Below are 23,258 nucleotides of genomic sequence, written 5' to 3' on the forward strand. Positions count from 1 at the left end.
CCCCCCAACCACTTCTTTTTACCCAAACACATTGAGATCACACCGCCTTACCATCTCCGACTGGATCTCAAGGAAGAAGGTCCAACGAATGGACAGAAATCTCCTTCACTCGCTGTCCTTTCTGTCTCTTGTTCAGGCGACGGTCTCACTCACGACTCACGTCTCCTTCAGATTTAAAACATGGCTCGCTGTCGTACGACCTTTCTAATTTCCTGACAATTCTGTCAAAAGACCTTTTTTTTTATGAAGTGATCTGCAGGGACCTTGAAAAGTGGCAGGCTTGATGGATGTTTGGAGTCCAATATGTTTTTAAAGCTTAATTATATCGGCCGGAGCCTCTTTAGTCTCCAAGGAGAATCAATGAGATTCTTTTATCTTGGCCTCGTCTGCCGCGGTAATTAAAACGCTGGATAAAAGCCAGAATGTTGTTAAGGTATAGATTTTTCTCAAAACACTTCATATTCGGTATTAAATCTGGCTTTTATTTGAGGCGCTAACGTGGGCTATGAAATGCAATACTCTTTTGTGGTGTGGAAAAAATCCACACTCCAGTCCGCCCACAGCACCCACACCCAACCCCCATCACACCTTTTCACTGCCATTAGCCCCCGGTTGTGGGCTCGATACCCTTAGGACGCTGCTAGTGCGGGCCAACAAGTGAAGACCCATAGGAGCGCTGCAAGTTCAATACAAGCCCCACTAAAGAGGTACAACTGGGGTTCTTATCTTTGGTATTGTAAATGTATTACTTTTTCAGGATTGTACTTAATAGGAATTTTGGTCAACAGTCGCTACAGCATTCGTCTATGATCGTCTTTGGATGTCCACTGTCTCTCCTTCCTACACCACTGTGAGCCTGACTTAGTCTGAAGCTCAATTCACTTCACTCAATACAATACAATACTGAGTCGTTCCCCCCCGCCTACACTCTCTTCTCTACCTCTTTATCCATGAATTACTGACCAAATACTACAACTATTCGTCTATTCTGTCCTGATTCTACTTGCTTCTCTGCATCCTTCATACTACCAAACTTCTCCTGAAGACATGATGAAGTGTTAATATGCTGCTAGATGTAAACGATCACACCAACAGTTATCTCATACAGAAGATCACAATATAAAGTGTCTATATTTTTAACCAGTTCAACACAAAACTGATAACTTTGTCACAGACTTTTCAGTATTTAGGAAATTTCATTTACTTCTTCACTTTGTGCTGTTTTCAATTGACTCATGGGATCTTTTCGTAGAAGCCTTGTGTGATATTAAAAAGGTTATAATGGAGATCAAAGATTGTTTTATGAAAATACCCTAAGTCCATCTTCTGGCCTGTCTTGGCTTATAGAAAAAACGTTAACATGATGTTTGTTGTAAAGTATTATGTTAAAGGTTCTTGATAGACGGAGCAACGCAATAAACCCGTACTTCAGTCCAAATCTTCTGTATTTTAGTGTTCAAATAGAAAAAAGAGTTTTGTTTTTGTGTGTCTCAAATCGCCGTGTAAGAGGGAGAAGGCACTGTTGGCAGAGGTGTTTGGCGGCTACCGTGGCTAAAGACACGGATTTGCCCCGGCTGGAGGGATGAGATGACTTCTCGCTGGAAACAAGAGCAGCATAATCTTAATGAGTTCTGCTGGGGCGAGAACGCAGAGGGCAGTTCGACTCCGGAGCTTTTAGCGGCGGCGGGAAACACAGACTTTGTTGCTGTTTGTAGAAAAAAAATACAAGGTTGAAAACAAATCACCAGAGGAAAGTTTAAACACTGTAACCTATTTCCAAAACACTGAAAACACTTTTCATTGTAAGAATTGGTCATTGTAAAAATGTATCGATTCTTCTTCTTCTTTTCCAATTCAACGAGTTTTCATTTTTATATCCTCTTCTGTCTTTTTTAATTGCAAATTAAAGTTATTTTCCGTTTTAAAAACAGGAGTTCAGTTCAGGAGTGAGGCTTTGAAAATGGCTCAGTTCAGTGTTGGTTGTGGTGAAAGAAAAAGCTAAAAGGAAAATAATCCCAATTTTGGGACCAACTTAGAGTTGTTCCTGAAAGAAGAAGAGTTTCTCCACCAGGGCAGGACACATAGAGGGACTTTGTCTCTTGTTGGTCCAGAAGAGCTAGAAGAGGTTTCTGAGGGGAGTAAAGAATGGGCAGAGAGTTAAAATTCATAAAAACTTATAAAATATTACCATTGAACTTCTGGTTGTGAAGGAAAAATCTGCTTGAGGGTCTAAAGTTAGTGGAAGGTCAAATAGCAGAGGCAGAAATGGACCTAATGGAAATGGTTGTCTAATGTCGAAGAATATTTTTTTTAAAAATGGATAGACGGATGGGTAAATGAATAATACATTGTATTAAAATATATTTACAGATGGCAGAGTTTAACCAACAACTCCCCATCAAGTCTTGCACACTCTGTCCTCCCTGTCATGAGAAGTCTGCTGTCTTAAAATATCCACCCTAAGTGAGTTTTGTAGTCCCGCCGCAGAAAACCTAGATGGCTCCCTTAGATCAGGATTATTTGGTTGAACCGAAGGCGATCCTGACGTCTCCTCGGCGAGCGACTCTTGGCTCCGTGGAGACGAGGACCAGAGCGAAGCTGTCACACTCCTGCTCCTCTATTATGCTTATAGAACAACCACTTAGTGCGATGATGATGAATAATTGAGCGGAACAAGTTCCCCCGCCGTGGTGGCATGCAAAGCAGGATCAGTGGGACTCTGGAGACTCGGGCGTCAGGCCGGGCAATAAAATATGCTAAGTGGCAGCAGAACATTACAGGCGCCGAGAGAGAGATAAATTATCTCTTCCCTAATGCGAGGCAAGGTAAGCAAATGAGCCGTGGCAGGGATGAATTACAGATTGCCGGCGAACCTTTCTGTCGCTGATCGTTCCCTATTATGTCAAAGAGACAAGGGAGGGGATGTAGGGGGGGGGGGTGTAATACCCTCAGCAGAGACCAGGGAGTCGAGTAATGCTGCGCTTATTTGTTGATGGCTGCCGTGACCACTTAGCTATTTAATATACTGTATTTCACTCGCGCACTCTCCCGGTGGCCTGAAATATGAGATGAATTATTCTGCCAGTAGTTTATGCGGAGCTTTAAGATGTCAGACAAAAGGTCCAGCGGCCTCGAGAGAATTAAACACATATCGCTAGGTAAGAAATTATGAATACTTTTGAACTTTTGAAGAAGATTGGATGTTAATTCAATGAAAGATGGGGAAGCATATGTGTGGTGAGATGAACTTGGTGTTAAAACCACAGCGATGCTTAATCAATAACTCAATAATAGACTTATATAACATCCTGTTAACAATTCCTGTTCAAAAAGGGCCATTTAAAAGCATTTAATTATTGTGAACGGCTCTTCTTCGGGTGCATAAATGAAATTATCTTCTACTTCTTCTGCTGTTCTTCTACAGTTATTTTATTTATATATATATACCAAATATCTTATCTATGTATTACTTATTTGGTTAACTGTACCCAAAAATGTAATATTTAAATTTCCTGTTAAGGTTTTAAAACAGTTACAATATAGTTATAATAAGATATCACTCCAAAAGACTATAGCATTTTGCATTTCGCTTTTTTTTTGTCCAAAAATGTTTGCAATTGAAAATCTTAATATCACATACTTGAAAATTTAACATTTGCTCAGTGATTGAAAGTACCTGACAGGAGAAAACACAGATACTTTTTGTTACAAAAGATCACAAAAGAAGGACAATTATAGTTTTTTATCTTTTTTTTAATTGCCTTAGAAAAATGTGTGGCCCTGTTTAAGTACCAGGACCGTATCTAAAAACCTTGGTCCTAATGTGTGATGGTACCAAAACAATACCCACTGCTAACCAGGATGGACAGTGTTGCGCTGCTTCGTGACCTTAAATGACCAGTTGTATTAAGAAGAATAAATACATTTTAAGTCTACAGTTCTAGTGGAGAACAAGAAACACATCCCCTGTCTATTTCACAGCACTCTTTGGCTCCCAGAATTCCTCCGTTTGTACCCAAACAAAAACATCTGAACTGCGATTGCAACAGAACGACACATGGTTACAACAACATGTACATTATGTCCATTTCCCACCGTCCTACAGTCTTGTCTCGATACTGAAGTTGAAAAATATTTATATCAAAGACGAAATTTGGAGGCCGAGCAAGAGAATTTGCAATGACGGGTGTTGAGTTCTCTCTGGTGTAATGAGGCTCGGTGGAGGACCAGTGTCAGCGGGGGGGTCGGTCGGTGGCGGGGGGGGCGACTCAGGATGACATTAACCTTCATCATGGTGAAGAGGCGCTAAGTCCCCCCTAAAGCTGCACTCGTGGCAGCTCTGAGAGCTAAAACGCTGCAGTGACACTCCGCCGCCACCTTTGATCTGCCTTTCCTGATTACAGCCACTGAGGAGGAGAGAGTCGGCCGACGGAGGGGAGCCTTTAAGTACCCCTGGGACCCTGAGAGTCGAATCTGAAGCTCCTGTCTCTCATGCTCTTCCTTCTCATTGTTTTCTTCTGCGTCCACTTCCTCCCACACGTGTGTGTGCGTGCATGTGTGTGTGTGTGTGTGTGTGTGTGTGTGTGTGTGTGTGTGTGTGTGTGTGTGTGTGTGTGTGTGTGTGTGTGTGTGTGTGTGTGTGTGTGTGTGTGTGTGTGTGTGAGAAAGCGGGTGAAATCAGGGTCTCCCAGCACTCTGTGAGCGTCTCAGCAGAGACAAACAAAGACACTTAAGCACACACCGCACACTTGAGCGGAGACACACTCTCGTCCCGGTCCTGGCCCTGCTGATGGATAATACAGTCAGTGGTGTGCACCATCACACACACAGGTATTGGGCGCTGACCTTTGCCGGGTGCTCGCAGCGGTCTGCCGGGGCTTCACCGGGTTCAGCCTGAATGATGATCACTGCAAACTACTGCGTACAAAGCACTCTTAATAACATATTTAATTTGACTCCCGGTGATGTTTTTATATTTACATCTCTCACTGCAGTCAGACACCAAACATTTGGATGTGAAGGAGTTTTATTTGTAGGTTTTTTTAATTAATCTGGATGAAAAAACTATTATTTTAAATAGATTATTAGAATATTTGTTCAGAGCTGCTGTCTCTTATGTAACACTCTCATTTAAAATTGAATTTAAAGTTAATTTAAGAGTGTTTATTTATTGTGTTAAATGAATAATTGAAATCAGAAATTATTGTTTAAAAAAATAAATGACATGAATCCTTATATCTTATTTGGGTTCATTGAGATATACTAAGCAACCTAAAGAGTTCCCCTAGAATGAAACTACTTTTAAAAATGTGGTCAAATTAACTGTCTCGCATCGTTTGTTTGTGGTGAGTGTGTCTTTTGTCTTACAAACTGATGCTAATACAGAAACACATCCACATGAATATGGTCATTAGATCCCATTTATTGTCCCAAAGGTTTTAATATGAGTCTCGTGATATTGCCTTTTTATTTTGAAGACACAATCTATCTTAATGATCTCCATGTTTGTCCCCCGACAAAAATCTTATTCTTTCCATCAGTTTTAGTGTCAATATCTTATTTTAAACACCGGTATTTTTCTAGGTCTCGATAACCAATAAACATCATTGATTTTGAGTCAACCATTGGTGCCAGATGTACTAACTAGATGTAGATCTTCACCGTTCATCCTGGGTAGAGTTTTACCTTTCTTATTTAAAGGTGGCAACTTATGTATTTATTTAAGTTTATCTTAAATAGATGTTGGACATTAGACATTAGAAAATATGCTTAAGTTCCGCCCACTGAAAACTCTTTTTTTTTCTAAAGCTAAAATTGTGTTTACCATAACCACGCCCACTCTGCTGTGATTGGTAAAGTAAGTAAGTAAGTAAGTAATATTTATTTATATAGCGCTTTTCGAGACCAGGGTCACAAAGCAAGCATCTGTTTATCATGCAGCGTCTTGAATCCAAGGAGTCTCCTAGGGATATGTATTGAGAAAGAAGCAGCGGGGGGCCAAGCCCATTATTACATCATAATTTACTCTGCTCTCGAAACCACTCATTCGCTGAGATTTAAGACGGTGGAGAACTTTACAAAGTAATAAGTTCAAAACATGGTCATGATGAGAGAATTACTGTATTTTGGAGAAGAAGACTTCAACAAAAAAATTCAAACATGAGAGTGAGTCAGGAGAGTTGGGTTTTCACATTAGTTGCTCTTTTTAGAAATAAAAATGACTTACTTTTGCTTTTTGTGTCTGATTTTTTTTTTTCACAATGAAGATTTATTCAAATTTTCTAAATTTCTTTCTAAAACTAAAGTTGTTTAAGTTGTTTTGCTGAAATGTATATAAATTGACTTTGACTTGAAAAATCTGTTATAATCGAGCCGCGCAATATTGATAGAAGAGTTACGGTAATTTTTTCCATCACACATTGTAATATATGACATACTAAGTTATGTATTTAGTTTTGATGGAAAAATACATTTAGACTATTACCTTTTTTATTAGCTCTAAATTTCTTTTAGACTTTGTTTTTAAACACAATGTCCAATAAAGTCACTATTTCACGTGAAGCATTCATTTAAAGACTTTTTACTTCAATTTCAGTTCTGGTTTCCATTCACCAGGTCCTTTTCTTTCCTGTGTTATTTCAAAAAACAACCTTTTCAATCACAAATCTGAAATGTATCATGTTGTATTATACTGTAATAAATGATTTCTGGTCCTTGAGATATCTGCAGGTAACTGTCTAAACTGTGTTTTTTCTTGTATCGTATTCCCTCCCACGAGCAGGTCATTCAGACACAGAGGTTCAGATCATTAAAACAGACAGCTTCTGCATTTAGCCTCACGGCTCCTTCTTCTCTTCTTCTCTTTTTTTTCCCCGTCTGATTTCATCTTCTTTCCGCCCCCCTTTGTAGATAATTGGAACGATCCCACTGATGCCCAACTCTGCAGGGCCCTCCAACCAATCAGGGGGTGGTAACCCGGCACTACAGGTACAGCCAATTACACCTCAGCTTCTGACCAACGCTCAAGGCCAGATCATCGCCACGGTGATCGGCAATCAGATCCTGCCCGTCATCAACACCCAGGGAATCACGCTGTCGCCAATCAAGCCCGGACAGCAGGTACGAAACGCACGAGAAGACGCCGAAAATGAACTCTGTCCAAACAAAAAAACTTCTGATATGAATCATCGAGCAACTTTTTTTTTGTTGGATGGTTTTTGTGGATGTTAACGGGACACTCTTCATCAAGTGTTTGGCCCCTGCTGAGGGGAAACACTCCCCAAAAATCACTTCATCACCACACTTCAAAAACCGAGACACTTAAGACTTTTTGTCCTCCTAAATTTTCCTTCCATCTCCAATCAAAGACTCTCTTCAGCTTCACCGATCCAGCGACAGCAGTCATTTCTTTAGGCTTCAGGAGAGAGAAGAGTCTACATTTGAGATGGTTGGGCATGAAGGAGGAGGACGGTTGGAGGGGTTTTCTTTTGTTTAGCTTGATTTCTGACCCTTCTTGACTGACTAGGACATCGACCAGAGACACTCTGGAAGTTAGTGTTTGGACGGCACCGCTCTTGTTGTCACAAAGTTTCATTTTAGCAGCATCAGAGTGAAGTTAAACTTCACTCATATTTCAATATAAAAAACATTGATCTTATATCTTCTAGTCAGGTGTTGAAGTAAGTACACCACCTCCAACTAAACCCTTATTTTAAAAATGCTGTCGACAATATTTGACATCCTAATTTCACTGAAAATGTAAAAGGTTTATCCTAAATCAAGCAACAACGAAATTCAAACTCCACAGATGATGAACCTGTGATGCACTCATACAAGGGTCATTACGGTAACGGCTGTGACCCATATGGACTGGATTCACCTGCTCAGTAAACCAGACTTTTTTAGGGAGATTAAAAAAAAGGCACACCTGATCAGCGATGGGTTCACTGAGAGGGAGTGAGAAGAGGTTTGGAAAGAAAAGTTTGTATTGTTTTTTGAGCCTGAAAATTATCTCATTCAAAAGTCAAAACCATATCCACGCATAAAACAATATTCAGTGAGAAAAAATGGATATATATTGAGAAACAAAAATCAATTATCAATTAATTCAACAAAGAAAAGAAAATAAAAAAGATGCGAAAAACTGCAGGAAAAAACGAAATCCTGAGAGATCCCGATAATGACTGAGGACGAGAGGATACAGTAGACTCCAGCAGCTGACTATTGGACATACTTTGTCTTTCAGTTCCAATAATTCAACCAGGAGAGTGGAACAATCACAAGATGTCTCTAAAATTCAGTGTCCTACTAAAATCATTCCAAAAGAATGCAAATGTATGGAAATATATCGCATCGTAAGCTGAATATATCGGATCGAATCGTATCGTGAGCTACCTCTCTCTTTGCGCTTGATGGATCTACTGACTCCTTTAAGAAACATCTTAAGACGTTTCTATTTGTTCAGGCTTTTCCTTGATTTTCTGGAACTCCTGTGTTGTTCTCAGTATTATCTTGATCTTTAAAGTATGTACTTTTTTGAGTATTGTTTTGATTGTTTAAGCGCTTTGTGACCCTGGTCTGGAAAAGCGCTATATAAATAAATATTACTTACTTACTTACTTATTTACCGATTTATCACATCGTAAGCTGAGTTTATCATATGGTGAGATTAGTGTATCGCTACAGCCCGTCCAACCCATGAATGTAGTCATTTTAGTGAGCTCCTAATACCTGTCACGTGTAGAAGACGCTACTAAGAAATACAACTATTCAGCCGAAAAGCTTCGTGACTCCACATCATCTGTAGTAACTGTTATATTTAGCATTTTTTTGAGTTGTATCACAAGAAACAATTCTTCGAGGTTCTCAGTCGTTCATTACAGACTTGGATCAGAACCTCTATTGCTTCCTCTCATAGGAAGAAGGCAGTTCAATCGGTTGTTAAGTCCACTCTTGTCCAGAGAACTGAGAGAAGTTCAAATGGTCCACTCTGGTTAAGGAACACGCCTGGATACGATAGTCGTCAGCACCTCCATCGCTCTTTAACGATGACATCACCATCACCGAGTCCCAGACTCCTGTGGACGAGTGAACTCGGACTGATCTTCTTCTTCTTCTCCTCCCCACGAATGATCACATTTGCAAATAGTGTTTACGGTGCCGTCTCCGAGCGAACACATTGTCCCCGGCATAATTTACGGTTGTCAGGAGTCTACAGTCTGGAACATTTCCAGTGAAGCCAGATAATTCTCCGAGCCTGTCAACGGTCCTGACGGAGCGCTCGGCGCCGGTGACACCCTCCGCCATCCAAAACAAACACATGCCACGGAGAAAATAATTAATAGCAGAGAAGGAGCCGTCCACGCTCACGGGGACGCCCCTGCAGCTCAGCCATCTTGATCGTGTAAACGCAAATCAAATGTGCATAAAACATGAAAATACATTGTTCCGTGGCGTCGGAGCGCGAGTGTGTGTGCAGTGTTTGATGTGCAGAGACTGCTGGGTCCACACTTTTATTTACTCTCCGCTGATTAGTCTGCTCGCCCGTCTGTGGAGGGGAGAGAGAGTCGTCTAATTGTCGTGAGCTGTTCTCTTCACACTCGTCCACCTGAGTTTCCTGCGTCGATTCTCGCGATCGAAAGCTACTTCCTGCTGCAGCCGCCTGCTCTCTTTTTAGGGAAGCAGTTTTCGGTGAATTGTCTAAATGTTTGTCACTCTAATCGTCAACATACAGTTAGAGTTCAACACATACATGAGATTATTATTTATTTATAATCATCCATATTGTTATTCTTTGTCAAATACTTTTTTTTTCTCTATCAATTTATTGATTTGTTTATTATTGTTAAGAATATTGTTATATATTTATGTATATGTTGTGCTTGCTTCACATTTTTCACACATTTTCTTCTCCCTCACATTTATTTACTTTTGTTAAAATGATTGATACATATGTAAAATTGTAGCATCTATTCAGATTTTTCCTCTTCCTGAAAATCATTGTTTTTCCTTCTTGAAAAATCTTGTTTTATTTTAATTTAATTAAATGACTTCAGATTGTTATTGGTATTTATTATTAACTTTGTGCTATCTTTAATTTCAGTTAAATACAATTTTAAGTATTTTTTATTTATTTTGTTTTTATCTTGTTTATTATTATCTTATTATTATTATTTTAATTTGATTAACTCTCAATTAAATCTCAATTTTTTTTTTTGTTATTTGTTCTCACATGTATATTTTTATTCTAAGTTAAATACAATTTAAGTAGTTTTTATTCCTTTATTAATATTATCATTATTTAAATATGATTCAATAACTTTTGATCACTTTTCTCATTATTTTTGTTCTTTCTTGTCAGTTAAATACAATTGTAAGTAGTTTTTATTATTTTTTTCAATCTTGTAAATTATTATTTAAATACATTTCAATAACTTTTGGAACTTTTTTTTTTACTAAAAACGTTATTGTTCTTTTGTTGTTTTTGATTTTAAATGAACAGTCATTAAATCCAACATAATAATCATTTTTAAACACATTGTATGTATTTCTTCATACAGTCACATGACACTCATTATTAGTCAATTGAACCTCAAATGTTTGTATTTCTGACCATGAGCTCGACGATTCATCTCCAGTGCAGCAGGGATGACGGGTGCTAGTGTTTGATCGACGTCCCTGTGCTTGTGTGCAGCTGCCTCCAGCCCAGCAGGGTCAGACGGGTCCGACCTCCGCTCAACCAAACCTGCTCCACATGCCTCACAGACAGAGTCCTCTCCACCAGGCCTCGTCCTCGTCCTCCACCTCCTCCTCGTCCTCGGCGCTCAGCGTGGGGCAGCTGGTCAGCAGTAAGTCATGACGTCTTTTACCGTCTCTTCCTCAATCTGTTCAGATGTTTCTACCCTAATGTGAAGAATAAATCATTAACATTACACAAAAAGACGCAACTAAAAAAAAGAGTGATATCTCAAAACTAGTATTAAACTTGTAATATTAAAAAAAACATAAAAGTATTTTTTCATAATTGTAAATGTTGAAAATTAAACGGAAAAAAATCTAAATATATATTCAATATACAATGATTATTTTAAAAATTATTATTTTATATTTAAGTGTCTTAACTTCCTGTAAAAGTTACTCATAAGCCGTGTTAGCAATGTTAGCTTTGTTAGCTATTTTAGCGGTTTATCAGTAATCTTAATTTTTATCTTAAAGTGAGCGACATTGCTTGTCTAAGGTTTTAAAATATATACAATTATTTGTAATTCCATCAAAAGTAGTAAAGTTTCAACTACATCAGTGGTTATTCTGGATCTAAGTCACACTAGCATACTTGCTAATGCTAGTGTTTTTCTTTGGCTAAATATGAGTCTGAATTTTACTCCAGATAACAATGTGGAGAAATGTATTCATATTAATGTTGGAAAAAAAACACACATACTGTAGGTACTGTACCTATACCTCAGAGGGAAGTAAAACCTTTATCTGTCTGTGAGAAAAATTTATGAAGGGATCCTGTAAATTTCTGAGGTATTGTCGATAAAAAGAAAAATATTGTATTGTTTTAAATCACCATCTGGATTCTTCACTGTCTGTCAACTGTGTAGTGCTAGCATGTTCCATAGGCTTCTGTCATATTAAGCTCTTTGTTTAATAACATTTCAAATGCTAAAAAATTTGACAAATGACAAATTTTGGACAATTTTAGTGGATAAAACAATGACAATAGTAGCTGCTTGGAGGAGTTCTGCGCTCTCTCATGGCCTATATATGGATTTCTTTCAGTATAAAATGAAATAAAATTATTTGAGGTTTATTAATTCACTTAACTTGACCTATAAGAACAACAAACTACGTATGTTTATTATTAAATCATTGTGATAATTCCATGAAGTTCGTATGGACACAGCAACAGAGACGTTCCAGGAAGAGTCCGGAGAAAAGCTCTTCCTGGATGAAGCATTTATATTTATTTATATTCCAAATCTTGGGAGCAGTTGAGGTGAAGAAGTGGTTTACCGTAACATGACAGCCTCCAGTACCGACGTGTGGACAGTGCCTGACTGATACGCCTCCTGCAATTGTTTTATTCTGTCACATCGCTGCTTTATTCGACGATTCAAAGTGGCGTCCGCTGCGTATAATAAACATAAATTCCGCTCACGAGCCCGCGGAGGAGCCGTATAAATCACCGGGTCACGGCCTGTCAACGTGCAGCTATAGCCTTTAAAAACTCTCAAATAAATTTCATTTGTCAGAGCCAATTCACCGAAACGCCATGTAAACGTATTTCCAAAGCAGCCACAAAAAGCAGCCGAATTTAATCATAAAGCTCAGTCGCTATTGATCAGCCGATGGTAAACATGGTGTTTATGTACGAGCGCTCGCCTGGGAAAGATCTCGCCGAACCGCTCGGAGAACTGCACCGAATCAAGAGGGCAAATGGAATTAATGCTTTATGCTGAGTACGGAACGCATCACTTCCTCTCAGTGTCACTTACAGAGGAAATAGAGGGAAAACACTCCTGACAGAGTCGGTCGTCCGCCAGAGAGAGATGATGGAATGTCACAACTGGACACAAACAGAGGAAACTGATTAAAAAAAGCAGTGAGTCTCTGAAAGCGTCATCGTATTATGAGACGCTCAGTTGTCCATCAAAGTAAAAAACAAAAACGTTTAAAAAAAAAAAAATCAATTTCTGAGGTGTAAATATATCCATGACCCACATTATTGTGTAGTTATCTATTTTCTAGGGGTGTGTATTGTCAAGATGTTGGCTATACGATACATATCATGATACAGGGACAAAGATACAATATATCCTGATACTGTAGGAACAAGGATATATTCGTAGTATTGTCGAGTACTTGATCTCTGGTGTTGCAGAATTTTCAAACCATATGAATCATGACAAAGTCGTAACTGCTTTAATTTATTTGAAACCTAAATATGTCCAAACGTCAGCTTTAAAAGTTGCTGGAGTCGACTGTATCCTCTCATCCTCAGTCATTGCTAGGATTTTCTTGTTGCTTTATCTGCGGACGACATAATGACTGCTGCCATCTATCGGCCGGAAATTTAATTGAACAACAGAAGAAAAACATAAAAACAAACACTAAAAAAATGGAATTAATTTAATTTAAACACTTTTTTGAACTGTAAACCATTACAGAACTATCGTGGAAAATAAAAAGCCTAAATAAAATAATCGACAGTACTAATATCAATACAGTGTCGTGAAAAATATATTATTATTATTACTATTATTATTATTAGCATTAGTATTATTATTATTGTTATTATTATTATTATATCACCATATAGATTTTTAATAACACCACTAATATTTTTCTAATATAATACTTAAATGTAGGTAGGTAGGTAGAACTTTATTGATCCCTCAGGAGGCCTCTTTTGGGAATTTTTTTTCCGATTATCCACAACAAATACAGCAATTTTTAATTAAAAATAGCAAAATAAAATAAGAACAAGAACAAAGAGAAATAAAGAGAAAGAACAAGATGATACAAACTAAGTCTAAAGATAAAGAATATAGATCAAAGAAAAACAACAAAGACAAAGGATACAAAGACTAACATAGAACAGAACATCATGATACTTTTACTCCACTCCTTTTGTGGTTTCAAACTAGCTCAAGATTTTCATTTGAAAAAGATTATTTCAGAAATATTTCAATTTGTTAAAACTGCCTCCATATCTAAAAGCTTCTTTAGGTCTGAATGGATTTTTTTTTTTAAAGATTAAAAGAAAACTCTGAGGAACAAGCAGTGTCTTACATACCTTTGTAGAGATACACCAAATATTCCTGTGTCTAATAATCAAAATAAGTATTTTCTTCACGTAAACATTAAAATGTAAGAACTTGATAAGGTTATTATTATCAAGTTCTTACATTTCACTAATTTCATCAAGTCAATTTGACAGTCATGTTGTATTCGTATTATAAATCACTCAGAAAAGGTCATGTTATAGTGCATTTATTTGATATAGGACGTTTAATCGAACCCTAACAATACTGGAGACTAATATTGAAGACATGTGGTCTTGATCAACTTAACCAGACTTTAGAGTTGATCAACTTAACCAGACTTGCTACTAAACTCATCTCAGCTTCTTATCGTGTTAATGCAGTTTAGGACGCGACATATTCCAGGAGTATAAACATCTAACGTGACCTGCGAGAGTCCAGGAACACAAATGGACGAGGAGTCCGAGCCAGAGGAGAAGCATTAGCGCGAGTCCGCGGGGACTGATGCAGAGATGCTCAGAGATGCTCAGAGATGCTCAGAGATGCTCAGAGATGCTCATCAATGTGGAGATGATGGGAGCTGAAGCCCAGAGTGCTCATCCCTCCCATTTAGTCGCTCCTGACTCTCCACTCTCTCATCTTGCGAGTGTTCACACGTCGGGAACACGCCGCATACGCTACACGTCACTCATGATGCACGAGGAGATGGCAGCCCATAGATTTTTGCTTAAATACGCTTGGAGGATTCCTTTAATAATTCATTGATAATGACCAGGATGAATAATTCAGAGGCACAAACTTTGCTTTGGTAAGCAGGATGCCGGAGCACCTGACATTGATGTACAACGTGAAATCACTTTTTATTAGCCGCCAAATTCTTCAAAATGATTCACTGATGTTTCTTCCTTTCATTTGCTCAAATGCAGAGTTTCTTTCTACAAAGACTTTCTTCTTCTTCTTTGCAACAACTCAGCGTTTGTTTGTTTGTTTGTTTGTTTGTTTGTTTTTGTACAGTTGTGGTCAAAGGTTTACACGTCATCTTGTGATGACTTTCTAATTATTATGATATTTCCTATGAGACGCTTTTTTAAAGGTATTTTCCCACAACTTGCCCATCTTTTTAATTGATTTATATATCTTTCAGGGTATTTTACTCATTATGTTTTAGATTGTCATGTTTATTTGTTTTTGGCACATATTTATTTAACTTGTGTTATTACTAAAATGTGTATTTTATCAAAGTAATAGATATATTTCATCAAATGTTTGTGGTAGTGGATTAATACATTTGACCAAATCCTTCTTGTTTTTTTTAACATCTTCATATTTGAATTAAATGTGATTCCCCTTTTATTTTTTATTTTTTTCATTCTCTTAATAGTAATCTTTAGAGGAGATAAATGTTTTCATTCATTTTAAGTCGTTCCCACCCTCACTTTATTTTAAATAATACATTTATTTAATTGGGGTTAGGACCCAGAAGTGGTTCTCATTCTCAGTCAGTCACAGGCCTGTCCTGGGGTTATTTGCTCTTATTGTGAAAGGAATGGACTTTAACACACAGTAATCGGGGTTTTAAGAAAATTATATTACTTTTAATGGCTGGTATGACAATTATCCTAAACCTTCTCCAGAAGGTAAGGTAAGGTAAGGTAAAACTTTATTGATCCCTCAGGAGGTCTCCTTTGGGAAATTGTCAGAAGTGAGTTATATTTTATCATATCTCACTTATATAAAAACTGCTTGTTTTCTCTTTTCTACCTTATAACGCATCATAGATTCATTCATCGGACAAAATAATTGGCATTTGATTATGTTTTAACATGGTTTATAATTAGGTTTATCAAGTATTACAAATGGAAGTAATTCATTTTATTCAAAATAATTTACATTATCATAATATCCAAATTAAAACGTTGATCTAGTTGCAAGACTCGAACAATTGTTCAGACATTATTCATTCTTAGTTTCTTAAATCAAATAATGTGAGTATAGGATACATTTAACTTGCAACATTGTTTTGTGTCATAAAAAATATTTTTTTCAGTTTATTTACAATTGCAAAACATTTATTTTAAATGTTTTTTGATGAAGGTATTATGTTATGATAATCACTGGTAGATAAAAGCACATTTAAAGGACCATCTATTTAGTGTTGAATAAGTCCAACATGTGCTGAGAGGGAAGGAAAAGGTCATGGGTTTTAAGAGGCGTAGATAAGTCTGAAATCTCTTTAATGTTGAGGTGATCTGGATTAATGGGAGGAGACCTGGGTCGGACCAAGGATATTGTGGAGAGATCTTCTATTAGTTTCATGCAGTTTTTTGAAAGATGGAATCTGGGCTTCTTGACTTAAACTGCTGCACCTGCGATACAACCGATCGGATGTCTTCTAGAAATATAGAAACAGTGACTGAAGTTGTTCACTCTGAGCCAGAGACAACACAGGGGATACCACAAGCACTGTTTACAGGCCTTTGGGCCCTGAGATAACACAAGGGTTTAATAAAACTTATAATACTACATTCTGGTAAAGACTTTTCCTCCTGAAGCTTTAATTATCGGTTATTTTTTTGGTCATCTGGGATATATGGGATATATTTCACCAAAAATTCAAATTCATTTTCTACTCCCGCTCATGTCGACTAAGAGTTGGGATTATTTTTTTTAGAGTAATCTGTTCCTTTTTAGAGTTTTAGAGAAAAATGTTTGTTCATTTTAATGTAGTGACTGGAGTTCAGTTGTCTTTGTCTTCGTCCAAAAATACACTTAAAAACATCCAAATACCTCCATACTGCTCGCCTGTAACGTCCCTCTTGTATTGAAGCCTTGACATGAGGAATTGTTCAGAAAAAAGTATTAATTCTGTATATTTTCGGTTAGTTTTTAGCAGAAGCTGCTCGGCCATCAGCGTAAATCTTGAGTATGCAAACATACAGTATGTTTAAATGAGGATGAACTTGTAGCAGGAACTGAGAGAGAAATAACTTCCACTAAATAAACGTCTGCGTCTTTGTCTTTTTGGACGTAGATGAAGACCAAAACCACTGAGCTCCAGTCGCTACATTAAAATGAACATACATTTTTACCTATAACTCTAAAAAAAGAACAGATTACTCTAAAAAAAAATCCAACATTTAGTCGACATTAGGGTGAGTAGAAAATGAAGTTTGAATTTCCGATGAACCATCACTTTAAGTCACAAAATATTGTCTAAAATCTCCTGCTGAATGAATATGACCGTGTTGTCTCGTGATCCAGACCCGCAGACGGCCCAGAGCGAGGTGGACGGAGTCAACCTGGAGGAGATCCGAGAGTTCGCCAAAGCGTTCAAGATCCGCCGCCTGTCGCTGGGCCTGACCCAGACGCAGGTGGGCCAGGCGCTCAGCGCGGCCGAGGGTCCGGCCTACAGCCAGTCCGCCATCTGCAGGTAAGATGCAGCCGATGGCGTCTCCCCCCCTTCCGGGCGGGCGTGTCCCAGTTCTGTCACATCCGCCTCGTCGTCTGGTGCCCGTCATGTATTTTTCATCCTCTCACATTATAGAGACATTAAAATACATAATTGACTATTACAAACGAAGCATGTCTGCGCTCTGTCCCGGCGCTCGCCGACATGACAGCGCCGGCGTCTCTTATGCCAAATACATGCAGCAGGATTACAGGCAGCACTTAAAGCACTTAATTATTACTAAGGTCTCTTCGTCTCGGATGAGCGGCGAGCAACATGACGGTGATGATCCGGTAATGAGATTGGCGTGTTTAGTGCTCGGCGCGAGGACCGTTTAGACGTAAACGCCGCATCATATATTCATGAGATGATCAGACGGTTTAAGTCGGTCCCGGAGGTCTTTGAACGTTCACCTGTTTCTCATCCACGCCCTCATGACGTCCACTCTTTGTTAACTCAAGTCAACACTTTCGTTCGTTATGTTATGTTAGTCGTATTTTAACTTTGTGTCGATAGAAACTGCATTATTATATTATTATTTTAATCTTTAATAATCACACTCGTGCTTATTATGTTGTTGAATAATACATGTATTTCTTATTTATATATATTTATTCACCAACAAATGCAGCAAAAACACAGTTCTTATCAAAATAGGACAATTATATTAATGAAATGATGAAGAATTAAACTATAAAATATGTTTATGTATCTCGTGAACATTCATTTTAGAACATTAACAAATGTAAGAATGCTGACCGCTTCCTAAATGTATTTAATGATGATTAAAGTCAAATAATTTTGATTAATCTAATCTTAATCTATTTATATGATTAACATTCATTTCATTATTTTAATGGATTTTTATTTTTGTTCGCTATTTGTTGGTGTTTTTTTGTATATTTTATTGTAAAATATTGACTTTTATTCATTTGTTTAACTCATTTTATTTATTTATTTTATACAATCAAATCACCTTTTAATATTCTTAAAAAAGAAAAAGGCCTAAATCATATTTGAACCCAACAATCCAACGTTACGTGTATTATAATTATATTGTTTTGTATTGTTAATACTTGCCTAAGAACACGACGTATTTCCACCAACTTTTAATATCTGCTGTACTTGTCACAGAATTCCACCCGAGACTTTTTAAATTTTCATCCCATCAACATCAAACAGCCGATAAAATGTGAAGCGGTTCCGAGTCGGGTTCTTATGCGGCCCGGCTCGACTAATGTTGCAAAGTCTTCAAATCCCACATCAAAAATGCACAGCCTGCATAATTGAAATATTTATACCATACATTAAAATCCATTAGCGTCAAAAATAAACACGCAAGAGCCGCTGACATGACACGCTGATGTTTTAAGTAGCGGCGCAACTTCACGCGCTTGAGTTAAGTTAGCATCACGGCAGACGTGAAGTTGGAGGATGTCGCCGCAGCTCTGGGGGCGCCGGTGCTGAAGCTGGACGCTCAACACGCACTGACAGATGCCTCCATCTTGTCTCCTCGCATTGCTCAGCGGCTCAGACGCTTCATTAGCTCCGACAAACTCCTGCTAGTTTGGCTGCGTTTACCAACAAAACTGCAGCTGCTTTGTTAACATCTGAGGGTCAGCGTCCAACAAACTAGCTGCAACTACTGTCAGCAACAGAGTCTGAAATAGAACAGAGTATATTTATATTTATATACTGTATATTATATGGAGAAATAATATAATATATTATAAGCTTTTGTGACCAAATAAATTTTACAAAAATCATCTTAAATGTTGAGTAAAAAATGTGTTATTTCACTCAAAGTCAGTCAAATTCATTTCTTTAAATGAATGTATTGCAATAGTTAGAAGAAAAAAAAGTTGTGTTTGTCAAAAGCCAAATTATGTGGAGTGTGATTGATTTACAGAAGTAGTAAAATGATAAAACTAGGCAAAAATGCTATTTTTTCAGACAAAAAAGCAGATCTTGTCACTTAAAATAGTTCATCATCACACTGGTCTAAATGAGCCACATTTGTAACATCATTTTTATTAAATTTATTGCATTTTTTTTGTTTGATTTTGTTATTCATGTTTTTCTGTGTCCATGTGAAAGTGCACATCCTGACTTTATAGTAGTGACATGGAACAAATTTCAATTCAAATGCACAATGTTCAGCTTCAACATTGTATACATGAATGGTCAAAAAAGTTGTTTTCTCGTTGAAGAAAATGATAAATATTTATTTATTTATTCAACTGTGTTTATAAAGCAAAGTTTACATCAGTAATAAATGTATTGACTCTAAAATAGACTTTATGGACAGTTTATTTCTTTTTACTAGTCTTTGAGTGTCATTTATTTTCCTCTAAAAGCTTTTTTAAATATTTGAGTTATTCTCCTTGAAGTGTAGCAGAGCAGGTGATGCGTTCAGGGCCTCTGGGGTTCCAGCAAAGGAGCTATCGTTCCCTTTTTTCATGTCTCAGCTCCTCGACTTCATATCTGGCCACAGTACCTGTGGATCGATGATGTGACCGGACGTCTGGCCCGAGGGTCCGGCTCCCCCCCCCCCCGGCTCACCGCTGTCCTTCCATCACACCTATGGCGGCCGTGGTCGCGTCGCACTAAAAGCTACTGATCATGTCAAGCTAGTGTTTGTCTCGCCAGAGCAGCTCCTGACCCTTTTAACCTCCCGTCGTTCTCTTCTTATTCAAAGTTCCCGGGGGGCGGTTTTCCCGTCGCATTCATCCTCATACTTGCATTTGTAATCAATCAACAAAACTTGCACCAGGTGGCGACGTTGAGTAAAAAAAAGAAATTATCGTTAACAAACATTAGCATCTAATGCTGAATAAGTGCGTTTGAGAATTTATTAAATGTACATTTGCTGAATAATTCAAGATGTGAATAAAAAGATGACGTAGTATTTAACTGCATGCATTAGTACAATTCTGTTTTAACTAAATATTTGGGAGATACTTTGTTTTTTGGGTGGTATTCGCGTGCTTGAGTGACTGGAGTTATAAATATTCTCTCCTTGCTCTGCGATTGCCAGGTCGGGCTGAAAGTCCAAGTGAAAAAGTAGTTACTCTCGGACTCGTCCACACTACTACGATGTCGTGTGAATATGAAATACACATTTTTCTAGTTTGGGTCCATTTGTTCTCCCACTGCTGCTGAAATGAGGGTCAAAGATCGCAGCTGACATTTAAAAAAAACATTTTTGAACATTTTTGAATGTTTTTTTAGAAATAACTTAGCGACGTCATTTACCAGATATTCAGAGTAGAGCAGCTGCTTGTACACAGCGGTCGATCGAGGCGTGAGAAAGCCATGCATAGGTTATAAATTAAACTAATTCTCTTTAGTTTTTATGTGTTTATGTCTTGTCATCATTATTTATTATTCATCTAAATTGAATTTATGTCAAATGATGTCTATTTGTCATGTTTGTTTTCACTGTGGTTCATTAGCGTTTATTTTCCTTTGTTAATTCCCTTTTTTGTGAGGAAATAAAATTATTCTTCTATTGTCTTTTAACACTGTGTCCATTGTCCTTAGAATTAAGGCTTTTTGTATTTTTAGTAATTAAAAAATAACAATTTCAACTTAACAATTTTATTTATAAGTCATATTTTAAGATACAGTTTTAATGTAACTTTTTTCAGTCTTTGGTTTTATTTGTATTTAATTTTGTTTTTATATAATAAATAGAGTAAAGGTCAAACTGATATTTACATTATTTAAAACACCAGGATAAGACGCAACATGAAGAGATTTGATGCCACTGACCGCTGCAGTTGGTCATAATGTTTCAGCGGAGTCATGTCAGTGGTAAAACGAAGAGGGGTAACTTGTCGGGGGGGTTGCGTCAGTGCAGGGAGTCGGGGGGGGTCGTAGTAGTGTGGAAGAGTCTCAGAGCCCGTGGCATTCTGGGTGAGGAGACTAGAATCAGGTTATGGTTGTTCTGGCAGCGACACCAAAGTAAGATTCTTTTTTCTCAATTCTCCCCAGACACACCATCCTGAGAAGCCACTTTTTCCTACCACAGGAAGCCCAAGAGAACTCTGTAGGTAGCAGTCTGACTGGCAAACTGAACCCTGGCCTTTTATATCCTGCCAGGTTTGAGAAGTTGGACATCACCCCTAAAAGCGCCCAGAAGATTAAGCCCGTTCTGGAGCGCTGGATGGCCGAGGCGGAAGCCCGCCACCGGTCCGGCATGCAGAACCTGACTGAGTTTATCGGCAGCGAGCCTTCCAAAAAACGCAAGCGGAGGACCTCGTTCACCCCACAGGCGCTGGAGATCCTCAACAGCCACTTTGAGAAGAACACGCACCCGTCCGGACAGGAAATGACGGAGATAGCCGAGAAACTCAACTACGACAGGGAGGTGGTCCGGGTCTGGTTCTGCAACAAGAGGCAGGCCTTGAAAAACACCATCAAGCGTTTGAAACAGCCCGAAATGGGCGGCGGCCTCGGCATGGACCCTCTCACCGACCCCCTGGAGGACATCCCCAAATAAACCCCCCCCTCCCACACACACACCCCCGGAGGAGGAACCGCCTCCATCAGCCTGTGTTGTCAGTGTGATTCTGTAAATGACCTCGATGAAACCAAAAAAAAAAAAAAAAACTAAAAAAAAAGAGAGTAATATCAGAGAATTATGTACAAAAGACTTTAAAATTGAGTTTTACATTCTTCAACGAGCAGATTCATCCAAAATTCCGGCGGAAGGGATTTAGTCGAGAAACCAAATGGAAACACTATCTACCAAAGTCTGTTGCATCGCAGAATAATTTTCTAATGTAAATGTGCTCTAAATTTTTACATTTGTACGAGCAAATCTACGTGTGAGTCCACGTTCTCTCGCTTTTCATTTCACCCTTTTGTCTGTAAATATATTTAAAAAAAGGAAGAAACGCGGTTTGAAGTCAGAGCGCTCGGGCGATCCATCCCATCACCTCTGGACAGAAGAAGCTGTGAAACAACTTGAGTTGTGTCGTTGTGTTTGTTTTTCTCCCGCCACGGTGTGACCAGTGATGTTGATGATGATGATGATGATGATGAAGATGATGGTGGTTGTGAGTCTGTGATCGCAGCTTTGTTTTTTGGTTTCTCTCGCTCATTCTGTTGCCAAAGCCTGATAGCCAAAGAACACATACACGTCCGCTCAAGGATTCGACAAGACTTTTCATTTTTGACACATTTTTCTAACGTATTTTAATCAACTTTAACAGATAAGAAAACAACGAAAAAAAATCATGTCAAACAAAAATGTCATCATGGATTTCAAAGATATGCTTTGTATATTTCAGCTTTTCCAAAAAAAAAAGGTTCAAAAATTGCTTTAATTATGATTTTATTTTTCCAACAAGCAGACCTTTAATTATAATGTACAAAGATAAAACATTTGTTTGAGGCTTTATGTGTTTGTTTTACTTGTGATTTGACTTCGTCGACACACACGTGGCTCTTTGGCGAACTGAGGTCATCGAGGTCATGAAACTCAAGACTTGAACCTGAAGCTTTTCTGACATAAAACAGCTTTATCTGAGTGTAACATGTGATATGTTTCTGTGTTTGTGATAAATTATTCAATAATACGACGAATTTTATCCAAAAGTGAGACCCTATTAAAAAAAACGTTTTTTTTAAGGCCTGTGAAGATTTCTTTTGTATATTTACATTATGCTAACAGTTAGCGACAACTATTAAGTTCCTTAATGCAAAGCAACATTGCATTTTTTTTTTGATAATGTAGAAAAATATTTTCCTCATCAAAAACTATAAGACTGTGTCAAACACACAAAAACATTATGAGTTGAAAGTTTAGTTGAAAGAGGACGAGTCAGGTCAAAATAAACCAAAGAGAAGCTAAATGCTAATGTTAGCTTCTCACAATTAAAGCAAAGATGGATTTAAAGTGCAAGTCAAGGACATTAAATACAAACTGCTTTGGCCTGTGTTTACAACTGTAACAAATAAAAACTTACTTGAACGACAAATTACACAAAACTGAATAAAATCAATATTATAAAACAAATAAGTTTGTCAGTTGC

The 23,258-nt window shown here is 37.9% G+C and overlaps 1 protein-coding gene across 2 annotated transcripts in view; it reads left to right on the plus strand.

Moving 5' to 3' along the window:
* The window catches only part of pou6f2 (POU class 6 homeobox 2), a 98,043-nt gene extending 75,582 nt beyond the window's left edge, over nt 1-22,461 (plus strand). Inside the window, exons 6-9 of one of the 2 annotated variants that reach the window (XM_087789199.1) lie at nt 6,910-7,119; nt 10,694-10,847; nt 17,031-17,199; nt 21,214-22,461. In XM_087789199.1, the coding sequence (XP_087645325.1) occupies nt 6,910-7,119; nt 10,694-10,847; nt 17,031-17,199; nt 21,214-21,721 (1,041 nt within the window). In that variant the 3' untranslated portion in view covers nt 21,722-22,461. The remainder of the gene's footprint in view (nt 1-6,909; nt 7,120-10,693; nt 10,848-17,030; nt 17,200-21,213) is intronic. The other variant, XM_087789200.1, reaches the window with a different exon arrangement.
* Nucleotides 22,462-23,258: the final 797 nt, after the last annotated feature.

Source organism: Callionymus lyra, chromosome 4, assembly GCF_982586985.1.
Source record: "Callionymus lyra chromosome 4, fCalLyr1.hap1.1, whole genome shotgun sequence".
In the NCBI taxonomy this organism is placed as follows: domain Eukaryota; kingdom Metazoa; phylum Chordata; class Actinopteri; order Syngnathiformes; family Callionymidae; genus Callionymus; species Callionymus lyra.